Source organism: Telmatherina bonti (assembly GCF_933228915.1).
Source record: "Telmatherina bonti genome assembly, chromosome: 23".
Lineage (NCBI taxonomy): Eukaryota > Metazoa > Chordata > Actinopteri > Atheriniformes > Telmatherinidae > Telmatherina > Telmatherina bonti.
The window spans coordinates 27403169-27429345 of NC_136632.1; the positions used below are offsets into that span (position 1 = coordinate 27403169).

At 46.5% G+C, this 26177-nt stretch overlaps 1 protein-coding gene across 1 annotated transcript in view; it reads right to left on the reverse strand.

Moving 5' to 3' along the window:
• Window positions 1–26177, reverse strand: part of phf21b (PHD finger protein 21B) — a 100525-nt gene that overhangs the window by 13161 nt on the left and 61187 nt on the right. Inside the window, exon 2 of the mRNA XM_079263273.1 lies at window positions 11398–11442. Within this exon, the coding sequence (XP_079119399.1) occupies window positions 11398–11442 (45 nt within the window). The remainder of the gene's footprint in view (window positions 1–11397; window positions 11443–26177) is intronic.

Consider the following 26177-nt stretch of genomic DNA (forward strand, 5'->3'; position numbering starts at 1 on the left):
ATTTAAAAGGATAAAAACTAAAATAAAATCTGAGAATTTTTGTCTTTTAATTGTTAAAATAAAAAAGAAAATAAATTTATTTTGTTTTTATTTGACAAAAACTTTAAATAAAATCACTAAAAAACATTCCAGAGAGGAAGCTCGGTATGGGTCGATGCTGGGCGGGACGGGTCGGGACGGCGGTTTGTTGGTACTGGGCGGCTCGTTGCTAGGCTGTTGCTAAGCGGTTGCTAGGAGGTTGCTAGGCAGCGTGTGTGGGTAACCGTGAGGACAGCAGGATTGGTCAGCGCGTGACGGACGACGTTTTGTCTCAAACTGTTTCCTTATTGTTTCATTTATTACTTTTTCTTTTTCATACGTTAATTTTTTTTTTTACAAACAGGTTTCTTTTGGATAAATCTGCACTTATATAACTAAACATGTTTATCTGATTAAATGCTGTTGAAGTGCAGAACTACAGAAATTACCTGAAGGTGGAAGGAGGAAAAGAAACTGGACTAACGTTTACAACAGAACATTTTCTGTCCCAAAAAGCAGAAAAATCCCAACTTTCCGTCGTTATTTCTTTTTAAGGCTTTAAACTCCAAGTCTGTCGGGTGGAGAGCACTCAGCTTCATCCTCTTCCTCGCTGCTCCGCGACTCCTCCAGGAGTGTTTCCAGCTCTCCACCGGCAGGATTTAATGGAGGATGCCTTCGCCGCTCGGCGTTAAGGTCATCCTGGCAAGCGGGCCGGATTATCCACACTCATTATGCTGTGTTTTGATGGGGTGCCTCTGAGATAACGCGGCTGCTGGAAAACACATTAGTAGCTGTTCAGATTTCCATCAGTGCAGCTGCCAGACGTTCTCTTTGTTTACACTCCATTTGCCAGCCGAGTCCTTCAGTCCTGGAGAGCCGAGGAGGCCGACGGCTCAAAGCCTTCACAGAAAGGTCCCGCGCTCCCAGTTCAAAGCTGGAAAAGTGGAAAACCACCAGCTGGGAGGAGAATTACACAATCCAACCATCAGAAGCTTCCGGTCGCCGCAGGTTCTCGGCACATCCGAAGCTCGTCTTCAGGATCAGAAGGAATGGTGGAAACACGAAGGAAGTGAGCTGATTTCTCTTCAGGTTAGAAAATAAAATATAATAAAATATCTGTCGACTCAGTTCACGTTAATGTGTCCATAGACTGTAACTCCCCCTGCTTCGTTTCTATGGCTACAGGCGGTCATGTGACTTCTCTCAGACAGGAAAAACATGAAAACAGTTCGTTTATGTTTGGAAAACTCATTTAAAGTTATTTTCTGACCTTTCTGAGACGAACTGAACATCATGTCTTTGGACAGTGGGAGGAAGCTGGAGAACCCGGAGAGAACCCACGCACACACGGGGAGAACATGCAGACTCTACACCCTCCAGCCGAGGATCGAACCAGAGACCTTCCGACTGTGAGGCCACCGTGCTTAGTGTTCTAATAACCAGCCTGGATTATTCATGTCTGTCTTTACTGAGTCGGACATGAACAGATGTGGAGAACAAACAACGTTTTTCTGGATATGACAGTTTAAAATGTAAATCGATGTTGGACGGGACGAAGACAAATGGACGCCTGTGGAGACCTCCGTTTAAACGCGAGTGGGTGAAAGAACCGTTTGATGAATCAGAAACAAACGTCTGCATCGACGTGTGAAACTAGACAGAAACTGGACTGGTCTCTGGCTGCAGCATCAGAGCAAACGGACCCTCTCGGTCGGGTCCCTGGCAGCCGGACAGCTTATCAGCAGGACACACAGGACAGTCTGGACCGCCGCCCACAGCTTGGCAGGAGCCGAGCCGCCTCACAAACGCAGCGTGTGATTGGAGGAGGCGGTGAGCCAGCAGGGAGTCGGTCCAGAGGTGCAGGGACTGTGGTCTATCCAGGACCGGATCATCTGACTGCACAGCTCTCACACAGAGAGCGTCGAAGGAAAAGGCTGATTTTATCCAAAAACAACGCGCACGAGCAAGACTGTGCACGTTCAGAGAAAGCACCAGAAACCCAAAGTTTCATTCTTATGCTGCTAAACATCACAAACGCAACTCCACATGAGACGTAACGTCTGAAGTTCCTCACGATTCCCTTCAGGTGTGATGATTCCATTCGCAGGATTTTCTGATAAAGGAAACTTTCTACTCCGTTCAGTTCATAAAATCTTAACTAATTTATCTCCACTGCATTGTATTAATGTGGAACCATAATAAATCTGTTGTTAACGTGTCGGCAACAGTCAGGAACCAGCAGCCCCTCTAACCAGGCTGGAGCGGAGCTGCTGTCATGTTTGGAGTTTTACTCAGAAAACCAGACAAAACTGATCAAAAGTAGATATGAAGCTTAAAAAGCACCTTGTCCCAACACCAGTCCCAACACCAAACACCAGTCCCAACACCAGTCCCAACACCAAACACCAGTCCCAACACCAGTCCCAACACCAGTCCCAACACCAAACACCAGTCCCAACACCAAACACCAGTCCCAACACCAGTCCCAACACCAAACACCAGTCCCAACACCAGTCCCAACACCAAACACCAGTCCCAACACCAAACACCAGTCCCAACACCAGTCCCAACACCAAACACCAGTCCCAACACCAAACACCAGTCCCAACACCAGTCCCAACACCAAACACCAGTCCCAACACCAAACACCAGTCCCAACACCAAACACCAGTCCCAACACCAAACTCCAGTCCCAACACCAAACACCAGTCCCAACACCAGTCCCAACACCAAACACCAGTCCCAACACCAAACACCAGTCCCAACACCAAACACCAGTCCCAACACCAAACTCCAGTCCCAACACCAAACACCAGTCCCAACACCAAACACCAGTCCCAACACCAAACACCAGTCCCAACACCAGTCCCAACACCAAACACCAGTTTCTGACATCACACAGCTTCTCATGTGTGATGATTGTTAACTGTGCAGAGATCATTAAATCTGTTCAGAAGCAGGATCAATAACTGTCTGTGATGCTGCGATGTTGCTGCCGCCTGCCAGAAGAAAATAATCACATTAAAATCTTTATGCTTCATCCAGTGTCCACCCGTCACACCAACGCTGCACAATAGATCCATTTAAATGCAAATCAAATGTGGTTTTCCTCACGTACGGCAGAATTCCCAGGACCGGAACCATCAGCTTATCAATAAACCAATCAATTAAACGTCTCAGAGATGTTTAAATTTCAGGCATGGATATGTTTTACCAGTTTAAATGATGAAAACACCAGCCCAGACTGGACATGTCCGGGGGCTGTTAGTCCTCCTGTCCACCAGGAGGCAGCACTGCAATCTGCTTTTGGTGGATTTCAGTCAATCCCACAACTTCTCCTCTTCCTCAGAAACCAGATGCATCCCATCATTGTTACATTTTTTACAAAAGGCCTCGTTAGGTTTTTCTTTAGGCTTGCAGCAGTTTGCGAAGAATTGAGCGATCTTACGGTCTCTTCCGGACCAAATGTCAGCTAATATACGGGAAAAAGTGGGTCATTTTCATTCTAACTGGTTTTACTGGTTTATCAAGACAATTTAAAACTTGTTTTGAAGTCCAAAACAAGCTGCGTCGAGCTGCGAGCTGATTCACAGATGAGATGTAACTGTACCGTACGGGCCATCGGACTTGATCTGGACCACCAGACCAGGTGGGTTTCTCTGCAGAACAACTCTACTGGAACTCAACTTAACTAGTGATAGCGGCTTTATTTGTTTATAACAGACCCGACTTTAAGTTTATTTCCTCTTGAACAGCTGCAAACTTTTATTTTAATAATATTTTTGTTGTTTTTCCAACATTTTTCATATCCATCAACATAAAATCATTCCTCCAGGACGAGGAGATGAGTTTGGAGGCTTCTATTCTGCCATTGGTGGAAGAGCATCCACCCTTCCTGCTGGCTTCCTCCAGTCTGGAGTTTCCTCTGCTAGAAGTCGGAGACATCTCCTTATGCCAGACAGAACGCAGACGACCTGAACCCGATGGAGAGAAGCGAGGCATTTATATGCAGACTGAATGCTTCACGTCTTCGCAGCAGAAAATATTGACCAGCTGCCGGCGGCCACACTAAGGTTAGACTTCATTAAATGAAGAGCAGTAAAGGAATTATACGGTGCTGCAGCATGCAGACATCATCTCCACTCCGGTCTAATCGCAGGTAATAAGAGGAGGAACGATGTCAGACAGAGCAGCGGTGGACGTTATTAAATGGCTGCTTAATGTCAGAACGAGTAGCTGAACTGACGGACTCACACACCTTCACAGCGTTTGTCTCTGAACAAAGACACACAATAAAAACACATCAGGATTTTATTCACCTGTTTTCAGGTCAGAAACCTGAGGTTACAGCTTCCTCTGAAAGTCACAACTTCCTGTAAATCCAAACCAGATGATTGACAGAAAAAAATTCTTTCCTTTATAAAATTTTTATTAAACCTGAAATAAATATTTATATCAAAACTTCACTCTGAATTCTTTAACATCAGTCACTAACACTAGCCGCTAACAGCTCCAACATCAGGAGCTAGCACTTCAAACATCAGTAGCTAACAGCTTTAGCATATGCTGGTAGCATGTTGGAATCAACAGCCAACAGCTGTATTATCTGCTGTTAGCATGTTAGCATCAGCAGCCAACAGCTGTAATATCTGCTGTTAGCATGTTAGCATCAGCAGCCAACAGCTGTAATATCTGCTGTTAGCATGTTAGCATCAGCAGCCAACAACTGTAACATCTGCTGTTAGCATCAGCAGCCAACAGCTGTAATATTTACTGTTAGCATCAGCAGCCAACAGCTGTAATATCTGCTGTTACCATGTTAGCATCAGCAGCCAACAGCTGTAATATCTGCTGTTAGCATCAGCAGTCAACAGCTGTAATATCTGCTGTTAGCATCAGCAGTCAACAGCTGTAATATCTGCTGTTAGCATCAGCAGCAAACAGCTGTAATATCTGCTGTTAGCATCAGCAGTCAACAGCTGTAATATCTGCTGTTAGCATCAGCAGCAAACAGCTGTAATATCTGCTGTTAGCATAAGCAGCCAACAGCTGTGATATCTGCTGTTAGCATCAGAAGCCAACAGCTGGAACACTAGCTGCTAACATTAGCAACTAACGGCTGGAGCATCACCAGCTAACAGCTGTAACATCTACAGTTAACTGCAGATGCTAACATGCTAACAGCTCATGTTAGCATGTTAGCATATGCGGCTAACAGCTGGAACATCAGTGGTGAACTCAACATTGCCGTAGACTTAAATCATGAATAAATTCCGACTCAAATGGTTCAGTGAGTCTCAACCGTCGGTCTAATCTCAACCTGATGAGATAATCTCTAAATCTGTTTGGTGAGAATTAACTTTTAACACAAAAGAAACTGGTTTAATTATCTGAACAGAAATTATCGGGTCAAGTCCAGTCCAGTCCAGTTCAGTCGAGTCGCACCAGGTCGGTAACTTAAAATAATAAAAACTTATTTAAAGGAGGATTTGATGAGATGAGCAGATTTATTGCCTCCGCAGCTCAATGTTCTTATCAGAACCTGAAAAAAAACATTATTGACTTTCCAGAAGGTTCCGGAATAAAATCAGCTGTGCTGCTGCTGTCGCCATGACAACAACTAGCCAGATTAAGTCGTCCCCTGTATAGAAATACCAATCAGACACTCTGGAAACGTTTGTTTTTTACCTGAAGATAAATGAAACGTGAAAACCACTGATGGACACCGACATGGTCTATAAACCAGTTTATGTTTGGCAGAGGAACGGGGAGTCCTGGACCAGGACCAGAAGGGTCTGGGGGGGGGTCCAACTGCTGTATGGGAAGCCAGGGTCGGCGCCCCGCACTCTACACAGAGAACAAGCATTTAACATGTTGGATTAGCCGGGATTAAGGACATCTGTTGAGCAAACTCTGTATCTTCTGTTGGTTTTATGTCTCCTGCAGACCGACGGGGCGGGAGGAGACAGAAGGTCTGACTCCGGATGAAACGTTACAGCTGAACCAAGCTGCTCCGATGTTCACTTTGGATTAAACCGATCACTGTACAATGCTCGTCAATAAAACGCTCAATTAACGTTTAATAACCGGATTTCATTCAGTCGTCACGCTGTGGAAATTACTGAGCTTCCACCCACTCCCACGCTTCTAATCTAAACAAACACCCGAATAAACACCGAAACTAGCAAGTAAACAAACACCCGAATAAACATCTAAATAAACATCTAAACTAAAACGTAAACAAATACCCGAATAAACATCTAAATAAACATCTAAACTAAAACGTAAACAAATACCTGAATAAACATCTAAATAAACATCTAAACTAAAATGTAAACAAATACCTGAATAAACATCTAAATAAACATCTAAACTAAAACGTAAACAAATACCTGAATAAACATCTAAATAAACATCTAAACTAAAACGTAAACAAATACCCGAATAAACATCTAAATAAACATCTAAACTAAAACGTAAACAAATACCTGAATAAACATCTAAATAAACATCTAAACTAAAATGTAAACAAATACCTGAATAAACATCTAAATAAACATCTAAACTAAAACGTAAACAAATACCTGAATAAACATCTAAATAAACATCTAAACTAAAACGTAAACAAATACCCGAATAAACATCTAAATAAACATCTAAACTAAAACGTAAACAAATACCTGAATAAACATCTAAATAAACATCTAAACTAAAACGTAAACAAATACCTGAATGAACATCTAAATAAACATCTAAACTAAAACGTAAACAAATACCTGAATAAACATCTAAATAAACATCTAAACTAAAACGTAAACAAATACCTGAATAAACATCTAAATAAACATCTAAACTAAAACGTAAACAAATACCCGAATAAACATCTAAATAAACATCTAAACTAAAACGTAAACAAATACCCGAATAAACATCTAAATAAACATCTAAACTAAAACGTAAACAAATACCTGAATAAACATCTAAATAAACATCTAAACTAAAACGTAAACAAATACCCGAATAAACATCTAAATAAACATCTAAACTAAAACGTAAACAAATACCTGCATAAACATCTAAATAAACATCTAAACTAAAACGTAAACAAATACCTGAATAAACATCTAAATAAACATCTAAACTAAAACGTAAACAAATACCTGAATAAACATCTAAATAAACATCTAAACTAAAACGTAAACAAATACCTGAATAAACATCTAAACTAAAACGTAAACAAATACCTGAATAAACATCTAAACAAGTAAATAAACATCCAAGCAAAAATTTTAAAGCCTGAATAAAGATGTAAACAAACATCTTGAAACATCAACAAACAGAATAAACATCTGAACAAACAAGAAAGTTTGTCCCTCTGGAGGGGAGACAAACTGGGAGACAGGAGGAGGACGAGGAGGAGGACGAGGAGGAAGACTGGGGAGGGGAGTGGACTCTTCCAGACAATAGAAACAGGCAGACGCCGTCCAGTGTCTGGATTGTAAACCTCCGTCCAGGAGGTTTACAATCCAGACACAACATGTAGTGTTTATTCAGAGACTCTAGATGGTAAATCCACCATTATTTATCACATCTTCATCACCATCACTACCATGTTGCTAAGAGACCTCTATTTTCACCTGGACATGATGATGAAGACACTTCCTGTCAGACTTTCCACCAATCAGAGAGCTTAAACTGACGGTAACGTCCAATCAGGAGCAGCCAAAGATCAACAAGTGATGAGAAAAGCAGGAAAATAATGATCCTCTATGGCTGGAATAAAGCCAAGAAGATGTTTGGGATGCAGCTGAGGTGGAGGTGCTGCAGTGAGGACAGCAGGTAGATAGTAGCAGGAAGACGTGTGGAAACATGGAGACTGTTTATTCTATTCTATTCTATTCTATTCTATTCTACGGTCATTTGGCAGACGCTTTTATCCACAGTGACTAGGATGTAAGAAGGGATGAATCACCCAGAGGAATTAAAAGCTAGTTTGTCCATTCAGAGACACCGTAGTAAAACCCATGGCGGTTCCCACGGTGACGAGATATAAACGCTTCATTCTGACAGATTAAAAACATGATGATTATTTCAGAAGTTTTAGGAATAGATTAGACGTTTATCTCCCTGATCTGTGGTTTGGTTCCACGATGAGCACCGTCTTCTTTATGTCCCTCCAGGGTACCCGTACAGTAGACACACTGCTGCCTGTTTGTGGGATTTGTTGTTAAACTGGCTGGTTTTCCAGGTACATTATCATTATTATTATTATTATTATTCTTTTCTGTAAAATTAAAGTTAAATAAAGTTATTTATGTTACATGTTAACCAGCCAGCAGCTTTCCTGTAGGAAGATGAATATATTTTACATTTTATAGTCCGCTGACATTTAAAACTTTTACGAAATAAACTTTAAATGTTTTTACTTTAACACACGTTTTTAATTTTCCCATAAATAAAAGTGCAGCATTTAATAAAACTTTACGCCTTAAAAATGTTTCAATAAATGGGATGTTTAGATGTCATATAAATGAATATTCAAACATTTTTGGTTGCAATTTTATTTTTCTTTTATTTTTTGTTTTTATTAATCTATAATTATATTTTATTTCATTCCAGTCTCGTTATTACTGTATTTATATTCAGTTTTTATCTAAAATTGTAAATAAATTTGACATTAAACGGTTAATCCGTGTTTTATTCAACATTACCGTTGCACGCTGTGATCTATAAAATATCCTCTAATAATCTTTTAGCCAAATTTAAACTTCTGATGGTCTGAAATCAAACAAGTGATTAAATCACTGATTAAACAATCTGATAAAACCATTCATTTCTAATCAATAAAATCTGATTCTGATCAGTTTTCATGTAAAACTTTTAACATTTTAACCTTGAAAAGTCACATGAAGCCAGACTGGAGGAGACGTCTCCATGGAAACCAAACATCTGTCACATCATCTCTGCGGACATCTGAGAACTTCCTGTGTGTGTGTGTGTGTGTGTGTGTGTGTGTGTGTGCGTGTGTACACACTGCGAGGGGACAAAGGACGGTCGCCCAACCCCCACCAGAGAGGGGGGGTTGCCGGCTGCAGGGAGGGGGGAGTGTGTTCCCATCATGCACCTCTTCCCACTGATTAAGATGGTTTCAATGGTTTCTGGACCTTAAAACGTGGTTTCTAAAACCAAAACCGTGACCCAGATCCGGTCCACTCGGAGACCTGGTCAGATGTCTAAACAATGAGTTTGGAAAAGATTTTTTATTTTCTCCAGATTTTTATCCGTCTTTTGGATTCTGTCAAAAACGACTGAAATAAACTATTTTAAAGAAGTTTTATTCCAACCTGCAGCGCTGATAAACATGTAAATGTTCCAACGTGAACATGTCTACTGCCAGACGTGGATTAAACTGCATTTCACCGCCGGTCTAGGATAAACTTTATTGTTCCAGAAAACAGATTAAAGCCTGATTTAAATCCAGATCTTTCAGTTTATTGTCAACTCGAACAGCAAAATAAAGTGTGAATTGATCAGGATGATTAATAGAGGAAGTCTGAATGAAATAACCTGGAAAATCACACAGAAGCGTGAGATCAAACTAAACTGGATTAAATCTTAAATATAAATGTAGAAAAGAGGTCAAAGACCGACAATAACAGGCGTTCCTGGAACTACAGATACAGCCGAGTGTTGTTTACTAGCTCAGTGTCTGAATTTAGGACTTTTTTTATTTACAGGGAAAAACAAAAATCTCATATTTGCTGCATCAATAATTAAATCAGTGCGAGTCCAACCAGTCTGTATGACTATTTTCCTTTTTACTGGCATGAAGGATTTTCCGTACGAAGTGACCCGGCTCATCAAAAACCAGTTTCCAACACATAACCAGTGTTCAGGCGGCCCATCATGCATCCAAATCTCTTCCAATCAGATGTAAACGTCGATGAGAAGAGTCGGGATTTAATTTGCTCCTGGCAGGTAGAGGTCAGGCCGAGAAACGTCCACCTCGACATTAAATACGTCTGTCATACGGAAAAAAGAGGATTTTTAACAGTAAATAACTGCTGAGAAAATCAGCTGCAGGAGATAAAAACCTCCAGAGGAGCTTAAAGACTTTCACCGCATCTCCAGCTCTTCTTCATCCAGGTGGAGGAAAACTCTGCAGACACATGGAAAGACTGGAAGTCCCGGCTGAACATCTGGACCAGTTCGTCCAGCTTCATTCCACCAGTTTCTGTGGTTCCTCCTCATTTTAGCGGTACGACCCAGTAGAATTATCCTGGTCCATCAGCAGCAGAAACAAGACGCCTGTCCCTGTGGGCGAGCAGTATCAGCTGGTCCATCAGCTGACCGGAGGCTCCGGGCGCCACGCAGCAGAGTTCTGAGCCACCATGAGGGGATCTGGTCCACGTTCATACCGCGATCAGGTGGATCCGATGATCTACGTTCACATCTTGTTCTGGTTTGTGGTCTAAACTCTGACGGCTGGTGGTGGAAATGGTCTGCAGGAGCTTTCAGCTGAGATTCTGGACTCTGTGGGAAATACGTTCTTATTTTTACACACCTGACCTGACGCTACCTGCCTCATCACACCTGAGCTGTGACTCCGCCTACTTCCACCACCCTGGACGGACACGACGACGGAGGACGGACACGGCGACGGAGGAGGGACACGGCGACGGAGGAGGGACACGGCGCGGAGGAGGGACACGGCGACGGAGGAGGGACACGGCGACGGAGGAGGGACACGGCGCGGAGGAGGGACACGGCGCGGAGGAGGGACACGACGACGGAGGAGGGACACGGCGACGGAGGACGGACACGACGACGGAGGACGGACACGACGACGGAGGACGGACACGGCGCGGAGGACGGACACGGCGCGGAGGACGGACACGGCGCGGAGGAGGGACACGACGCGGAGGACGGACACGGCGCGGAGGACGGACACGGCGCGGAGGAGGGACACGGCGACGGAGGAGGGACACGGCGACGGAGGAGGGACACGGCGACGGAGGAGGGACACGACGACGGAGGAGGGACACGACGACGGAGGACGGACACGGCGCGGAGGACGGACACGGCGCGGAGGAGGGACACGGCGCGGAGGAGGGACACGGCGCGGAGGACGGACACGGCGCGGAGGAGGGACACGGCGCGGAGGAGGGACACGGCGCGGAGGAGGGACACGGCGCGGAGGAGGGACACGGCGCGGAGGACGGACACGGCGCGGAGGAGGGACACGGCGCGGAGGAGGGACACGGCGCGGAGGACGGACACGGCGCGGAGGACGGACACGGCGCGGAGGACGGACACGGCGCGGAGGTCATCAGAAGGAAAAGCGTCCATCGGGACGTTCTGGACGCTGCGTCCACCTACCTGACCGTTCTGAAGCTCATTCAGGCCTTTGCACAATGTCGGATTCTGGAAAACACAAAACGGCAACATTTAGTTTCATATTTTTCATTTTAGCTTTTGTTTTGACAAAAATAAAAGCAGGATGTTTGCGTCTCATTCAGATCAGAACCGAGAGCAGAACCAGTCCGACCTGCTCTGAGCCCACTTCCTTCCTTCCAGCTGAAAACGACGCTGACAGCAGGACAGAGACGGTCTCCTCGGAGAACATAAATCCGTTTCTATAAAGCATCCAAACACTGACGGGAATCTTTCAGGAAAAACGTCTCCTTCCCGTCAGTCAGCTGGAGTTTAATCACTGACTTCACAATTACATAAAAACACAACAAAATAATGTAAAAGGAAAAAAAAGGGGAAAAACCAAAAATTTGACATAAAAAAACAATCATAAATGAAAACATAATAAAGCGACAATAAACACTCAAATTACAGTGAATAAAACCAAATAAAATCATGAAGAAATCTAAAAGGTTTTAGGACACCCGGCTTTAGCTCGTGATATCTAAAATGTCACGATATCAGGTCTTCGTGTTTTCTGGTGGAAAACAGAGGATCTGCTTATTTTCAGGGATATTAAGTGAAAATTAAGGTTTTATTAAAATGAAACAGTTGAAATATTTCCATCAAACCAGGAAGGATCAGCTCATCCCATCCTGCTCCAAACACAACTAAATGTAAAGAAACCATCTTCCTCCCCGTTTGCAGCCACAGCAGCTGCTCACAAACTTCCTCAGACTTCCTCGGCAGCATTTTGACGGGAGGCTTTCTGGGGAGAGAGTTAGCCTTGTTTGGCTAACTCTGACGGGCGTCATCTCTCAGGGCGCCGTCATGGAGCCTCTTGGGTAAACGGCGACCACCTGCCGCCATCATCATCCTCCCAACACCCAGTCTGATGAAGCTTCACCAACTCACTCCTGAAAATGTCACGTTTCCGACTGACGATCAAAATTTATCAATGTGACTTGGGACTATTTAATCATCCATCTTCGGTACTGCTCTGATGGTGGAGGGGGGTGGAGTCTATCCCAGCAAATAGCAGGTGGGAACATGAACACCTGGAAAGGTCGCCTGTCCATCGCAGTTCCAACACAGAGACAAATGTGGTCGGAGCTAACTGTGTTGTGGCTAACTGTGCCGTGGCTAACTGTGCTGTGACTGTTTTGTGGCAAACTGTTTTGTGGCTAACTGTCCCGTGGCTAACTGTGCTGTGACTGTTTTGTGGCAAACTGTTTTGTGGCTAACTGTCCCGTGGCTAACTGTGCTGTGACTGTTTTGTGGCTAACTTTACCGTGGCTAACTGTGCCGTGGCTAACTGTGCTGTGACTGTTTTGTGGCTAACTTTACCGTGGCTAACTGTGCCGTGGCTAACTGTGCTGTGACTGTTTTGTGGCTAACTGTGCTGTGGCTAACTTTGCTGTGGCTAACTGTGTCGTGGCTAACTGTGCTGTGACTGTTTTGTGGCTAACTATTTTGTGGCTAACAGTGCTGTGGCTAACTGTGCTGTGGCTAACTGCGCTGTGGTTAACTGTGCTGTGGCTAACTGTGCTGTGGCTAACTGCGCTGTGGTTAACTGCGCTGTGGTTAACTGTGCTGTGGTTAACTGTGTTGTGACTGTGCTGTGGCTAACTGTGTTGTGGCTAACTGTTTTGTGGCTAACAGTGCTGTGGCTAACTGTGCTGTGGTTAACTGTGCTGTGGCTAACTGCACTGTCTTTAACTGTGCTGTGGTTAACTGTGCTGTGACTGTTTTGTGGCTAACTGTGCTGTGGCTAACTGTGCCGTGGCTAACTGTGCTGTGACTGTTTTGTGGCTAACTTTGCTGTGGCTAACTGTGCCGTGGCTAACTGTGCCGTGGCTAACTGTGCTGTGACTGTTTTGTGGCTAACTTTACCGTGGCTAACTGTGCTGTGACTGTTTTGTGGCTAACTGTGCTGTGGCTAACTGTGCTGTGGCTAACTGTGCCGTGGCTAACTGTGCTGTGACTGTTTTGTGGCTAACTGTTTTGTGGCTAACAGTGCTGTGGCTAACTGTGCTGTGGCTAACTGCGCTGTGGTTAACTGTGCTGTGGCTAACTGTGCTGTGGCTAACTGCGCTGTGGTTAACTGTGCTGTGGTTAACTGTGCTGTGGTTAACTGTGTTGTGACTGTGCTGTGGCTAACTGTGTTGTGGCTAACTGTTTTGTGGCTAACAGTGCAGTGGCTAACTGTGCTGTGGTTAACTGTGCTGTGGCTAACTGCACTGTGTTTAACTGTGCTGTGGTTAACTGTGCTGTGACTGTTTTGTGGCTAACTGTGCTGTGACTGTTTTGTGGCTAACTTTGCTGTGGCTAACTGTGCCGTGGCTAACTGTGCTGTGACTGTTTTGTGGCTAACTTTACCGTGGCTAACTGTGCTGTGACTGTTTTGTGGCTAACTGTTTTGTGGCTAACTGTGCCGTGGCTAACTGTGCTGTGACTGTTTTGCGGCCAACTGTGTCGTGGCTAACTGTGCCGTGGCTAACTGTGCTGTGACTGTTTTGTGGCTAGCTTTGCCGTGGCTAACTGTGCCATGGCTAAATGTGCCGTGGCTAACTGTGCTGTGGCTAACTGTGCTGTGGCTAACTGTGCCGTGGCTAACTGTGTTGTGACTGTGCTGTGGCTAACTGTGCTGTGGTTAACTGTGCCGTGGCTAACTGTGCTGTGACTGTTTTGTGGCTTACTGTTTTGTGGCTAACTGTGCCGTGGCTAACTGTGCTGTGACTGTTTTGTGGCTAACTGTTTTGTGGCTAACAGTGCTGTGGCTAACTGTGCTGTGGTTAACTGTGCTGTGGCTAACTGCGCTGTGGTTAACTGTGTTGTGACTGTGCTGTGGCTAACTGTGTTGTGGCTAACTGTTTTGTGGCTAACAGTGCCGTGACAAACTGTGCTGTGACTGTTTTTTGGCTAACTGTGCCGTGGCTAACTGTTTTGTGGCTAAAAGTGCCGTGGCTAACTGTGCTGTGGTTAACTGTGCTGTGGTTAACTGTGCTGTGGCTAACAGTGCTGTGGCTAACTGTGCTGTGGCTAACTGCGCTGTGGTTAACTGTGCTGTGGTTAACTGTGCTGTGGTTAACTGTGCTGTGGTTAACTGTGTTGTGACTGTGCTGTGGCTAACTGTGTTGTGACTAACTGTGCTGTGGTTAACTGTGCTGTGGCTAACTGCGCTGTGGTTAACTGTGCTGTGGTTAACTGTGTTGTGACTGTGCTGTGGCTAACTCTGTTGTGGCTAACTGTTTTGTGGCTAACAGTGCCGTGGCTAACTGTGCTGTGGTTAACTGTGCTGTGGCTAACTGCGCTGTCTTTAACTGTGCTGTGGATAACTGTGCTGTGACTGTTTTGTGGCTAACTGTGCTGTGGCTAACTGTGCTGTGGCTAACTGCGCTGTGGTTAACTGTGCTGTGGTTAACTGTGTTGTGACTGTGCTGTGGCTAACTGTGTTGTGACTAACTGTGCTGTGGTTAACTGTGTTGTGACTAACTGTGCTGTGGTTAACTGTGCTGTGCCTAACTGTGTTGTGACTAACTGTGCTGTGGTTAACTGTGCTGTGGTTAACTGTGTTGTGACTGTGCTGTGGCTAACTGTGTTGTGACTAACTGTGCTGTGGTTAACTGTGCTGTGGTTAACTGTGCTGTGGCTAACTGCGCTGTGGTTAACTGTGCTGTGGTTAACTGTGCTGTGGCTAACAGTGCTGTGGTTAACTGTGCCGTGGCTAACTGTGCTGTGACTGTTTTGTGGCTTACTGTTTTGTGGCTAACTGTTTTGTGGCTAACTGTGCTGTGACTGTTTTGTGGCTAACTGTTTAGTGGCTAACTGTGCTGTGGCTAACTGTGCTGTGGTTAACTGTGCTGTGGCTAACTGTGCTGTGGTTAACTGCGCTGTGACTGTTTTGTGGCTAACTGTTTTGTGGCTAACTGTTTTGTGGCTAACAGTGCTTTGGCTAACTGTGCTGTGGTTAACTGTGCTGTGGCTAACTGCGCTGTGGTTAACTGTGCTGTGGCTAACAGTGCTGTGGCTAACAGTGCTGTGGCTAACTGTGCCGTGGTTAACTGTGTTGTGACTGTGCTGTGGCTAACTGTGTTGTGGCTAACTGTTTTGTGGCTAACAGTGCTGTGGCTAACTGCACTGTCTTTAACTGTGCTGTGGTTAACTGTGCTGTGGCTAACTGTGCTGTGGCTAACTGTGCCGTGGCTAAATGTGCTGTGACTGTTTTGTGGCTAACTGTGCTGTGGCTAACTTTGCTGTGGCTAACTGTGCCGTGGCTAACTGTGCTGTGACTGTTTTGTGGCTAACTTTACCGTGGCTAACTGTGCCGTGACTGTTTTGTGGCTAACTGTGCTGTGGCTAACTGTGCTGTGGCTAACTGTGCTGTGGCTAACTGTGCTGTGGCTAACTGTGTTGTGGCTAACTGTGTTGTGGCTAACTGTGCTGTGGCTAACTGTGCCGTGGTTAACTGTGTTGTGACTGTGCTGTGGCTAACTGTGCTGTGGTTAACTGTGCCGTGGCTAACTGTGCTGTGACTGTTTTGTGGCTAACTGTGCTGTGGCTAACTGTGCCGTGGTTAACTGTGTTGTGACTGTGCTGTGGTTAAGTGTGCCGTGGCTAACTGTGCTGTGACTGTTTTGTGGCTTACTGTTTTGTGGCTAACTGTGCCGTGGCTAACTGTGCTGTGACTGTTTTGTGGCTAACTGTTTTGTGGCTAACAGTTCTGTGGCTAACTGTGCTGTGGCAAACAGTGCTGTGGCAAACTGCGCTGTGGTTAACTGTGCTGTGGCGAACTGCGCTGTGGTTAACTGTGCTGTGGCTAACTGCGCTGTGGTTAACTGTGCTGTGGTTAACTGTGTTGTGACTGTGCTGTGGCTAACTGTGTTGTGACTAACTGTGCTGTGGTTAACTGTGCTGTGGCTAACTGCGCTGTGGTTAACTGTGCTGTGGTTAACTGTGCTGTGGTTAACTGTGTTGTGACTGTGCTGTGGCTAACTCTGTTGTGGCTAACTGTTTTGTGGCTAACAGTGCTGTGGCTAACTGTGCTGTGGTTAACTGTGCTGTGGTTAACTGTGCTGTGACTGTTTTGTGGCTAACTGTTTTGTGGCTAACTGTGCTGTGGCTAACTGTGCTGTGGCTAACTGTGCTGTGGCTAACTGTGCTGTGGTTAACTGTGCTGTGGCTAACTGCGCTGTGGTTAACTGTGCTGTGGTTAACTGTGTTGTGACTGTGCTGTGGCTAACTGTGTTGTGACTAACTGTGCTGTGACTGTTTTGTGGCTAACTGTGCTGTGGCTAACTTTGCTGTGGCTAACTGTGCCGTGGCTAACTGTGCTGTGACTGTTTTGTGGCTAACTGTGCTGTGGCTAACTGTGCTGTGACTGTTTTGTGGCTAACTGTGCTGTGGCTAACTGTGCTGTGGCTAACTGTGCCGTGGCTAACTGTGCTGTGACTGTTTTGCGGCCAACTGTGTCGTGGCTAACTGTGCCGTGGCTAAATGTGCTGTGGCTAACTGTGCTGTGGCTAACTGTGCTGTAGCTAATTGTGCTGTGACTGTTTTGTGGCTAGCTTTGCCGTGGCTAACTGTGCCATGGCTAAATGTGCCGTGGCTAACTGTGCTGTGACTGTTTTGTGCCTAACTGTGCTGTGGCTAACTGTGCCGTGGTTAACTGTGTTGTGACTGTGCCGTGGCTAACTGTGCTGTGACTGTTTTGTGGCAAACTGTTTTGTGGCTAACTGTCCCGTGGCTAACTGTGCTGTGACTGTTTTGTGGCTAACTTTACCGTGGCTAACTGTGCCGTGGCTAACTGTGCTGTGACTGTTTTGTGGCTAACTTTACCGTGGCTAACTGTGCCGTGGCTAACTGTGCTGTGACTGTTTTGTGGCTAACTGTGCTGTGGCTAACTTTGCTGTGGCTAACTGTGCCGTGGCTAACTGTGCTGTGACTGTTTTGTGGCTAACTGTTTTGTGGCTAACAGTGCTGTGGCTAACTGTGCTGTGGCTAACTGCGCTGTGGTTAACTGTGCTGTGGCTAACTGCGCTGTGGTTAACTGCTGTGGTTAACTGTGCTGTGGTTAACTGTGTTGTGACTGTGCTGTGGCTAACTGTGTTGTGGCTAACTGTTTTGTGGCTAACAGTGCTGTGGCTAACTGTGCTGTGGTTAACTGTGCTGTGGCTAACTGCACTGTCTTTAACTGTGCTGTGGTTAACTGTGCTGTGACTGTTTTGTGGCTAACTGTGCTGTGACTGTTTTGTGGCTAACTTTGCTGTGGCTAACTGTGCCGTGGCTAACTGTGCTGTGACTGTTTTGTGGCTAACTGTTTTGTGGCTAACTGTGCTGTGGCCAACTGCGCTGTGGTTAACTGTGCTGTGGTTAACTGTGTTGTGACTGTGCTGTGGCTAACTGTGTTGTGACTAACTGTGCCGTGGTTAACTGTGCTGTGGCTAACTGCGCTGTGGTTAACTGTGCTGTGGTTAACTGTGTTGTGACTGTGCTGTGGCTAACTCTGTTGTGGCTAACTGTTTTGTGGCTAACAGTGCTGTGGCTAACTGTGCTGTGGTTAACTGTGCTGTGGCTAACTGCGCTGTCTTTAACTGTGCTGTGGTTAACTGTGCTGTGACTGTTTTGTGGCTAACTGTGCCGTGGTTAACTGTGTTGTGACTGTGCCGTGGCTAACTGTGCTGTGACTGTTTTGTGGCAAACTGTTTTGTGGCTAACTGTCCCGTGGCTAACTGTGCTGTGACTGTTTTGTGGCTAACTTTACCGTGGCTAACTGTGCCGTGGCTAACTGTGCTGTGACTGTTTTGTGGCTAACTTTACCGTGGCTAACTGTGCCGTGGCTAACTGTGCTGTGACTGTTTTGTGGCTAACTGTGCTGTGGCTAACTTTGCTGTGGCTAACTGTGCCGTGGCTAACTGTGCTGTGGTTAACTGTGCTGTGGCTAATTGCGCTGTGGTTAACTGTGCTGTGGTTAACTGTGCTGTGGTTAACTGTGTTGTGACTGTGCTGTGGCTAACTGTGTTGTGGCTAACTGTTTTGTGGCTAACAGTGCTGTGGCTAACTGTGCTGTGGTTAACTGTGTTGTGACTGTGCTGTGGCTAACTGTGTTGTGGCTAACTGTTTTGTGGCTAACAGTGCTGTGGCTAACTGCACTGTCTTTAACTGTGCTGTGGTTAACTGTGCTGTGGCTAACTGTGCTGTGGCTAACTGTGCCGTGGCTAAATGTGCTGTGACTGTTTTGTGGCTAACTGTGCTGTGGCTAACTTTGCTGTGGCTAACTGTGCCGTGGCTAACTGTGCTGTGACTGTTTTGTGGCTAACTTTACCGTGGCTAACTGTGCCGTGACTGTTTTGTGGCTAACTGTGCTGTGGCTAACTGTGCTGTGGCTAACTGTGCTGTGGCTAACTGTGCTGTGGCTAACTGTGTTGTGGCTAACTGTGTTGTGGCTAACTGTGCTGTGGCTAACTGTGCCGTGGTTAACTGTGTTGTGACTGTGCTGTGGCTAACTGTGCTGTGGTTAACTGTGCCGTGGCTAACTGTGCTGTGACTGTTTTGTGGCTAACTGTGCTGTGGCTAACTGTGCCGTGGTTAACTGTGTTGTGACTGTGCTGTGGTTAAGTGTGCCGTGGCTAACTGTGCTGTGACTGTTTTGTGGCTTACTGTTTTGTGGCTAACTGTGCCGTGGCTAACTGTGCTGTGACTGTTTTGTGGCTAACTGTTTTGTGGCTAACAGTTCTGTGGCTAACTGTGCTGTGGCAAACAGTGCTGTGGCAAACTGCGCTGTGGTTAACTGTGCTGTGGCGAACTGCGCTGTGGTTAACTGTGCTGTGGCTAACTGCGCTGTGGTTAACTGTGCTGTGGTTAACTGTGTTGTGACTGTGCTGTGGCTAACTGTGTTGTGACTAACTGTGCTGTGGTTAACTGTGCTGTGGCTAACTGCGCTGTGGTTAACTGTGCTGTGGTTAACTGTGCTGTGGTTAACTGTGTTGTGACTGTGCTGTGGCTAACTCTGTTGTGGCTAACTGTTTTGTGGCTAACAGTGCTGTGGCTAACTGTGCTGTGGTTAACTGTGCTGTGGTTAACTGTGCTGTGACTGTTTTGTGGCTAACTGTTTTGTGGCTAACTGTGCTGTGGCTAACTGTGCTGTGGCTAACTGTGCTGTGGCTAACTGTGCTGTGGTTAACTGTGCTGTGGCTAACTGCGCTGTGGTTAACTGTGCTGTGGTTAACTGTGTTGTGACTGTGCTGTGGCTAACTGTGTTGTGACTAACTGTGCTGTGACTGTTTTGTGGCTAACTGTGCTGTGGCTAACTTTGCTGTGGCTAACTGTGCCGTGGCTAACTGTGCTGTGACTGTTTTGTGGCTAACTGTGCTGTGGCTAACTGTGCTGTGACTGTTTTGTGGCTAACTGTGCTGTGGCTAACTGTGCTGTGGCTAACTGTGCCGTGGCTAACTGTGCTGTGACTGTTTTGCGGCCAACTGTGTCGTGGCTAACTGTGCCGTGGCTAAATGTGCTGTGGCTAACTGTGCTGTGGCTAACTGTGCTGTAGCTAATTGTGCTGTGACTGTTTTGTGGCTAGCTTTGCCGTGGCTAACTGTGCCATGGCTAAATGTGCCGTGGCTAACTGTGCTGTGACTGTTTTGTGCCTAACTGTGCTGTGGCTAACTGTGCCGTGGTTAACTGTGTTGTGACTGTGCCGTGGCTAACTGTGCTGTGACTGTTTTGTGGCAAACTGTTTTGTGGCTAACTGTCCCGTGGCTAACTGTGCTGTGACTGTTTTGTGGCTAACTTTACCGTGGCTAACTGTGCCGTGGCTAACTGTGCTGTGACTGTTTTGTGGCTAACTTTACCGTGGCTAACTGTGCCGTGGCTAACTGTGCTGTGACTGTTTTGTGGCTAACTGTGCTGTGGCTAACTTTGCTGTGGCTAACTGTGCCGTGGCTAACTGTGCTGTGACTGTTTTGTGGCTAACTGTTTTGTGGCTAACAGTGCTGTGGCTAACTGTGCTGTGGCTAACTGCGCTGTGGTTAACTGTGCTGTGGCTAACTGCGCTGTGGTTAACTGCTGTGGTTAACTGTGCTGTGGTTAACTGTGTTGTGACTGTGCTGTGGCTAACTGTGTTGTGGCTAACTGTTTTGTGGCTAACAGTGCTGTGGCTAACTGTGCTGTGGTTAACTGTGCTGTGGCTAACTGCACTGTCTTTAACTGTGCTGTGGTTAACTGTGCTGTGACTGTTTTGTGGCTAACTGTGCTGTGACTGTTTTGTGGCTAACTTTGCTGTGGCTAACTGTGCCGTGGCTAACTGTGCTGTGACTGTTTTGTGGCTAACTGTTTTGTGGCTAACTGTGCTGTGGCCAACTGCGCTGTGGTTAACTGTGCTGTGGTTAACTGTGTTGTGACTGTGCTGTGGCTAACTGTGTTGTGACTAACTGTGCCGTGGTTAACTGTGCTGTGGCTAACTGCGCTGTGGTTAACTGTGCTGTGGTTAACTGTGTTGTGACTGTGCTGTGGCTAACTCTGTTGTGGCTAACTGTTTTGTGGCTAACAGTGCTGTGGCTAACTGTGCTGTGGTTAACTGTGCTGTGGCTAACTGCGCTGTCTTTAACTGTGCTGTGGTTAACTGTGCTGTGACTGTTTTGTGGCTAACTGTGCCGTGGTTAACTGTGTTGTGACTGTGCCGTGGCTAACTGTGCTGTGACTGTTTTGTGGCAAACTGTTTTGTGGCTAACTGTCCCGTGGCTAACTGTGCTGTGACTGTTTTGTGGCTAACTTTACCGTGGCTAACTGTGCCGTGGCTAACTGTGCTGTGACTGTTTTGTGGCTAACTTTACCGTGGCTAACTGTGCCGTGGCTAACTGTGCTGTGACTGTTTTGTGGCTAACTGTGCTGTGGCTAACTTTGCTGTGGCTAACTGTGCCGTGGCTAACTGTGCTGTGACTGTTTTGTGGCTAACTGTTTTGTGGCTAACAGTGCTGTGGCTAACTGTGCTGTGGCTAACTGCGCTGTGGTTAACTGTGCTGTGGCTAATTGCGCTGTGGTTAACTGTGCTGTGGTTAACTGTGCTGTGGTTAACTGTGTTGTGACTGTGCTGTGGCTAACTGTGTTGTGGCTAACTGTTTTGTGGCTAACAGTGCTGTGGCTAACTGTGCTGTGGTTAACTGTGCTGTGGCTAACTGCACTGTCTTTAACTGTGCTGTGGTTAACTGTGCTGTGACTGTTTTGTGGCTAACTGTGCTGTGACTGTTTTGTGGCTAACTTTGCTGTGGCTAACTGTGCCGTGGCTAACTGTGCTGTGACTGTTTTGTGGCTAACTGTTTTGTGGCTAACTGTGCTGTGGCCAACTGCGCTGTGGTTAACTGTGCTGTGGTTAACTGTGCTGTGGTTAACTGTGTTGTGACTGTGCTGTGGCTAACTGTGTTGTGACTAACTGTGTTGTGACTGTGCTGTGGCAAACTGTGTTGTGACTAACTGTGCCGTGGTTAACTGTGCTGTGGCTAACTGCGCTGTGGTTAACTGTGCTGTGGTTAACTGTGTTGTGACTGTGCTGTGGCTAACTCTGTTGTGGCTAACTGTTTTGTGGCTAACAGTGCTGTGGTTAACTGCGCTGTGGTTAACTGCGCTGTGGTTAACTGTGCTGTGGTTAACTGTGTTGTGACTGTGCTGTGGCTAACTCTGTTGTGGCTAACTGTTTTGTGGCTAACAGTGCTGTGGCTAACTGTGCTGTGGTTAACTGTGCTGTGGCTAACTGCGCTGTCTTTAACTGTGCTGTGGTTAACTGTGCTGTGACTGTTTTGTGGCTAACTGTTTTGTGGCTAACTGTGCTGTGGCTAACTGTGCTGTGGTTAACTGTGTTGTGACTGTGCTGTGGCTAACTGTGTTGTGACTAACTGTGCTGTGGTTAACTGTGTTGTGACTAACTGTGCTGTGGTTAACTGTGCTGTGGCTAACTGTGTTGTGACTAACTGTGCTGTGGTTAACTGTGCTGTGGTTAACTGTGCTGTGGTTAACTGTGCTGTGGTTAACTGTGTTGTGACTGTGCTGTGGCTAACTGTGTTGTGACTAACTGTGCTGTGGTTAACTGTGCTGTGGCTAACTGCTCTGTGGTTAACTGTGCTGTGGTTAACTGTGCTGTGGTTAACTGTGTTGTGACTGTGCTGTGGCTAACTGTGTTGTGACTAACTGTGCTGTGGTTAACTGTGCTGTGGCTAACTGCGCTGTGGTTAACTGTGCTGTGGCTAACAGTGCTGTGGTTAACTGTGCCGTGGCTAACTGTGCTGTGACTGTTTTGTGGCTTACTGTTTTGTGGCTAACTGTGCTGTGACTGTTTTGTGGCTAACTGTTTTGTGGCTAACTGTTTTGTGGCTAACTGTGCTGTGGCTAACTGTGCTGTGGTTAACTGCGCTGTGACTGTTTTGTGGCTAACTGTTTTGTGGCTAACAGTGCTGTGGCTAACTGTGCTGTGGCTAACTGTGTTGTGGCTAACTGTGTTGTGGCTAACTGTGCTGTGGCTAACTGTGCCGTGGTTAACTGTGTTGTGACTGTGCTGTGGCTAACTGTGCTGTGGTTAACTGTGCCGTGGCTAACTGTGCTGTGACTGTTTTGTGGCTAACTGTGCTGTGGCTAACTGTGCCGTGGTTAACTGTGTTGTGACTGTGCTGTGGTTAAGTGTGCCGTGGCTAACTGTGCTGTGACTGTTTTGTGGCTTACTGTTTTGTGGCTAACTGTGCCGTGGCTAACTGTGCTGTGACTGTTTTGTGGCTAACTGTTTTGTGGCTAACAGTGCTGTGGCTAACTGTGCTGTGGCAAACAGTGCTGTGGCTAACTGCGCTGTGGTTAACTGTGCTGTGGCGAACTGCGCTGTGGTTAACTGTGCTGTGGCTAACTGCGCTGTGGTTAACTGTGCTGTGGCTAACTGTGCTGTGACTGTTTTGTGGCTAACTGTTTTGTGGCTAACAGTGCTGTGGCTAACTGTGCTGTGGCAAACAGTGCTGTGGCTAACTGCGCTGTGGTTAGCTGTGCTGTGGCGAACTGCGCTGTGGTTAGCTGTGCTGTGGCGAACTGCGCTGTGGTTAACTGTGCTGTGGCTAACTGTGCTGTAGCTAATTGTGCTGTGACTGTTTTGTGGCTAGCTTTGCCGTGGCTAACTGTGCCATGGCTAAATGTGCCGTGGCTAACTGTGCTGTGACTGTTTTGTGGCTAACTGTGCTGTGGCTAACTGTGCTGTGGCTAACTGTGCTGTGGCTAACTGTGCTGTGCCTAACTGTGCTGTGGCTAACTGTGCCGTGGTTAACTGTGTTGTGACTGTGCCGTGGCTAACTGTGCTGTGACTGTGTTGTGGCAAACTGTTTTGTGGCTAACTGTCCCGTGGCAAACTGTGCTGTGACTGTTTTGTGGCTAACTTTACCGTGGCTAACTGTGCCGTGGCTAACTGTGCTGTGACTGTTTTGTGGCTAACTTTACCGTGCCTAACTGTGCCGTGGCTAACTGTGCTGTGACTGTTTTGTGGCTAACTGTGCTGTGGCTAACTTTGCTGTGGCTAACTGTGCCGTGGCTAACTGTGCTGTGACTGTTTTGTGGCTAACTGTTTTGTGGCTAACAGTGCTGTGGCTAACTGTGCTGTGGCTAACTGCGCTGTGGTTAACTGTGCTGTGGCTAACTGTGCTGTGGTTAAATGTTTTGTGGCTAACAGTGCTGTGGTTAACTGTGCTGTGGCTAACTGCACTGTCTTTAACTGTGCTGTGGTTAACTGTGCTGTGACTGTTTTGTGGCTAACTGTTTTGTGGCTAACAGTGCTGTGGCTAACTGTGCTGTGGTTAACTGTGCTGTGGCTAACTGCACTGTCTTTAACTGTGCTGTGGTTAACTGTGCTGTGACTGTTTTGTGGCTAACTGTGCTGTGACTGTTTTGTGGCTAACTTTGCTGTGGCTAACTGTGCCGTGGCTAACTGTGCTGTGACTGTTTTGTGGCTAACTGTTTTGTGGCTAACAGTGCTGTGGCTAACTGTGCTGTGGCTAACTGCGCTGTGGTTAACTGTGCTGTGGTTAACTGTGTTGTGACTAACTGTGCTGTGGTTAACTGTGCTGTGGCTAACTGCGCTGTGGTTAACTGTGCTGTGGTTAACTGTGTTGTGACTGTGCTGTGGCTAACTCTGTTGTGGCTAACTGTTTTGTGGCTAACAGTGCTGTGGCTAACTGTGCTGTGGTTAACTGTGCTGTGGTTAACTGTGTTGTGACTGTGCTGTGGCTAACTGTGTTGTGGTTAACAGTGCTGTGGTTAACTGTGCTGTGGCTAACTGTGTTGTGACTAACTGTGCTGTGGTTAACTGTGCTGTGGTTAACTGTGTTGTGACTGTGCTGTGGCTAACTGTGTTGTGACTAACTGTGCTGTGGTTAACTGTGCTGTGGCTAACTGCTCTGTGGTTAACTGTGCTGTGGTTAACTGTGTTGTGACTGTGCTGTGGCTAACTGTGTTGTGACTAACTGTGCTGTGGTTAACTGTGCTGTGGCTAACTGCGCTGTGGTTAACTGTGCTGTGGCTAACAGTGCTGTGGTTAACTGTGCCGTGGCTAACTGTGCTGTGACTGTTTTGTGGCTTACACTTTTGTGGCTAACTGTTTTGTGGCTAACTGTGCTGTGACTGTTTTGTGGCTAACTGTTTTGTGGCTAACTGTGCTGTGGCTAACTGCGCTGTGGTTAACTGCGCTGTGGTTAACTGTGCTGTGGTTAACTGTGCTGTGGCTAACTGCGCTGTCTTTAACTGTGCTGTGGTTAACTGTGCTGTGACTGTTTTGTGGCTAACTGTTTTGTGGCTAACTGTTTTGTGGCTAACTGTGCTGTGGTTAACTGTGCTGTGGCTAACTGTGCTGTGGCTAACTGTGCCGTGGCTAACTGTGCTGTGACTGTTTTGTGGCTAACTTTGCTGTGGCTAACTGTGCCGTGGCTAACTGTGCTGTGACTGTTTTGTGGCTAACTGTTTTGTGGCTAACAGTGCTGTGGCTAACTGTGCTGTGGCTAACTGCGCTGTGGTTAACTGTGCTGTGGCTAACTGTGCTGTGGCTAACTGCGCTGTGGTTAACTGTGCTGTGGTTAACTGTGTTGTGACTGTGCTGTGGCTAACTGTGTTGTGGCTAACTGTTTTGTGGCTAACAGTGCTGTGGCTAACTGTGCTGTGGTTAACTGTTTTGTGGCTAACAGTGCTGTGGTTAACTGTGCTGTGGCTAACTGCACTGTCTTTAACTGTGCTGTGGTTAACTGTGCTGTGACTGTTTTGTGGCTAACTGTTTTGTGGCTAACAGTGCTGTGGCTAACTGTGCTGTGGTTAACTGTGCTGTGGCTAACTGCACTGTCTTTAACTGTGCTGTGGTTAACTGTGCTGTGACTGTTTTGTGGCTAACTGTGCTGTGACTGTTTTGTGGCTAACTTTGCTGTGGCTAACTGTGCCGTGGCTAACTGTGCTGTGACTGTTTTGTGGCTAACTGTTTTGTGGCTAACTGTGCTGTGGCCAACTGCGCTGTGGTTAACTGTGCTGTGGTTAACTGTGCTGTGGTTAACTGTGCTGTGGTTAACTGTGCTGTGGTTAACTGTGTTGTGACTGTGCTGTGGCTAACTGTGTTGTGGCTAACAGTGCTGTGGCTAACTGTGCTGTGGTTAACTGTGCTGTGGCTAACTGCATTGTCTTTAACTGTGCTGTGGTTAACTGTGCTGTGACTGTTTTGTGGCTAACTGTGCTGTGACTGTTTTGTGGCTAAC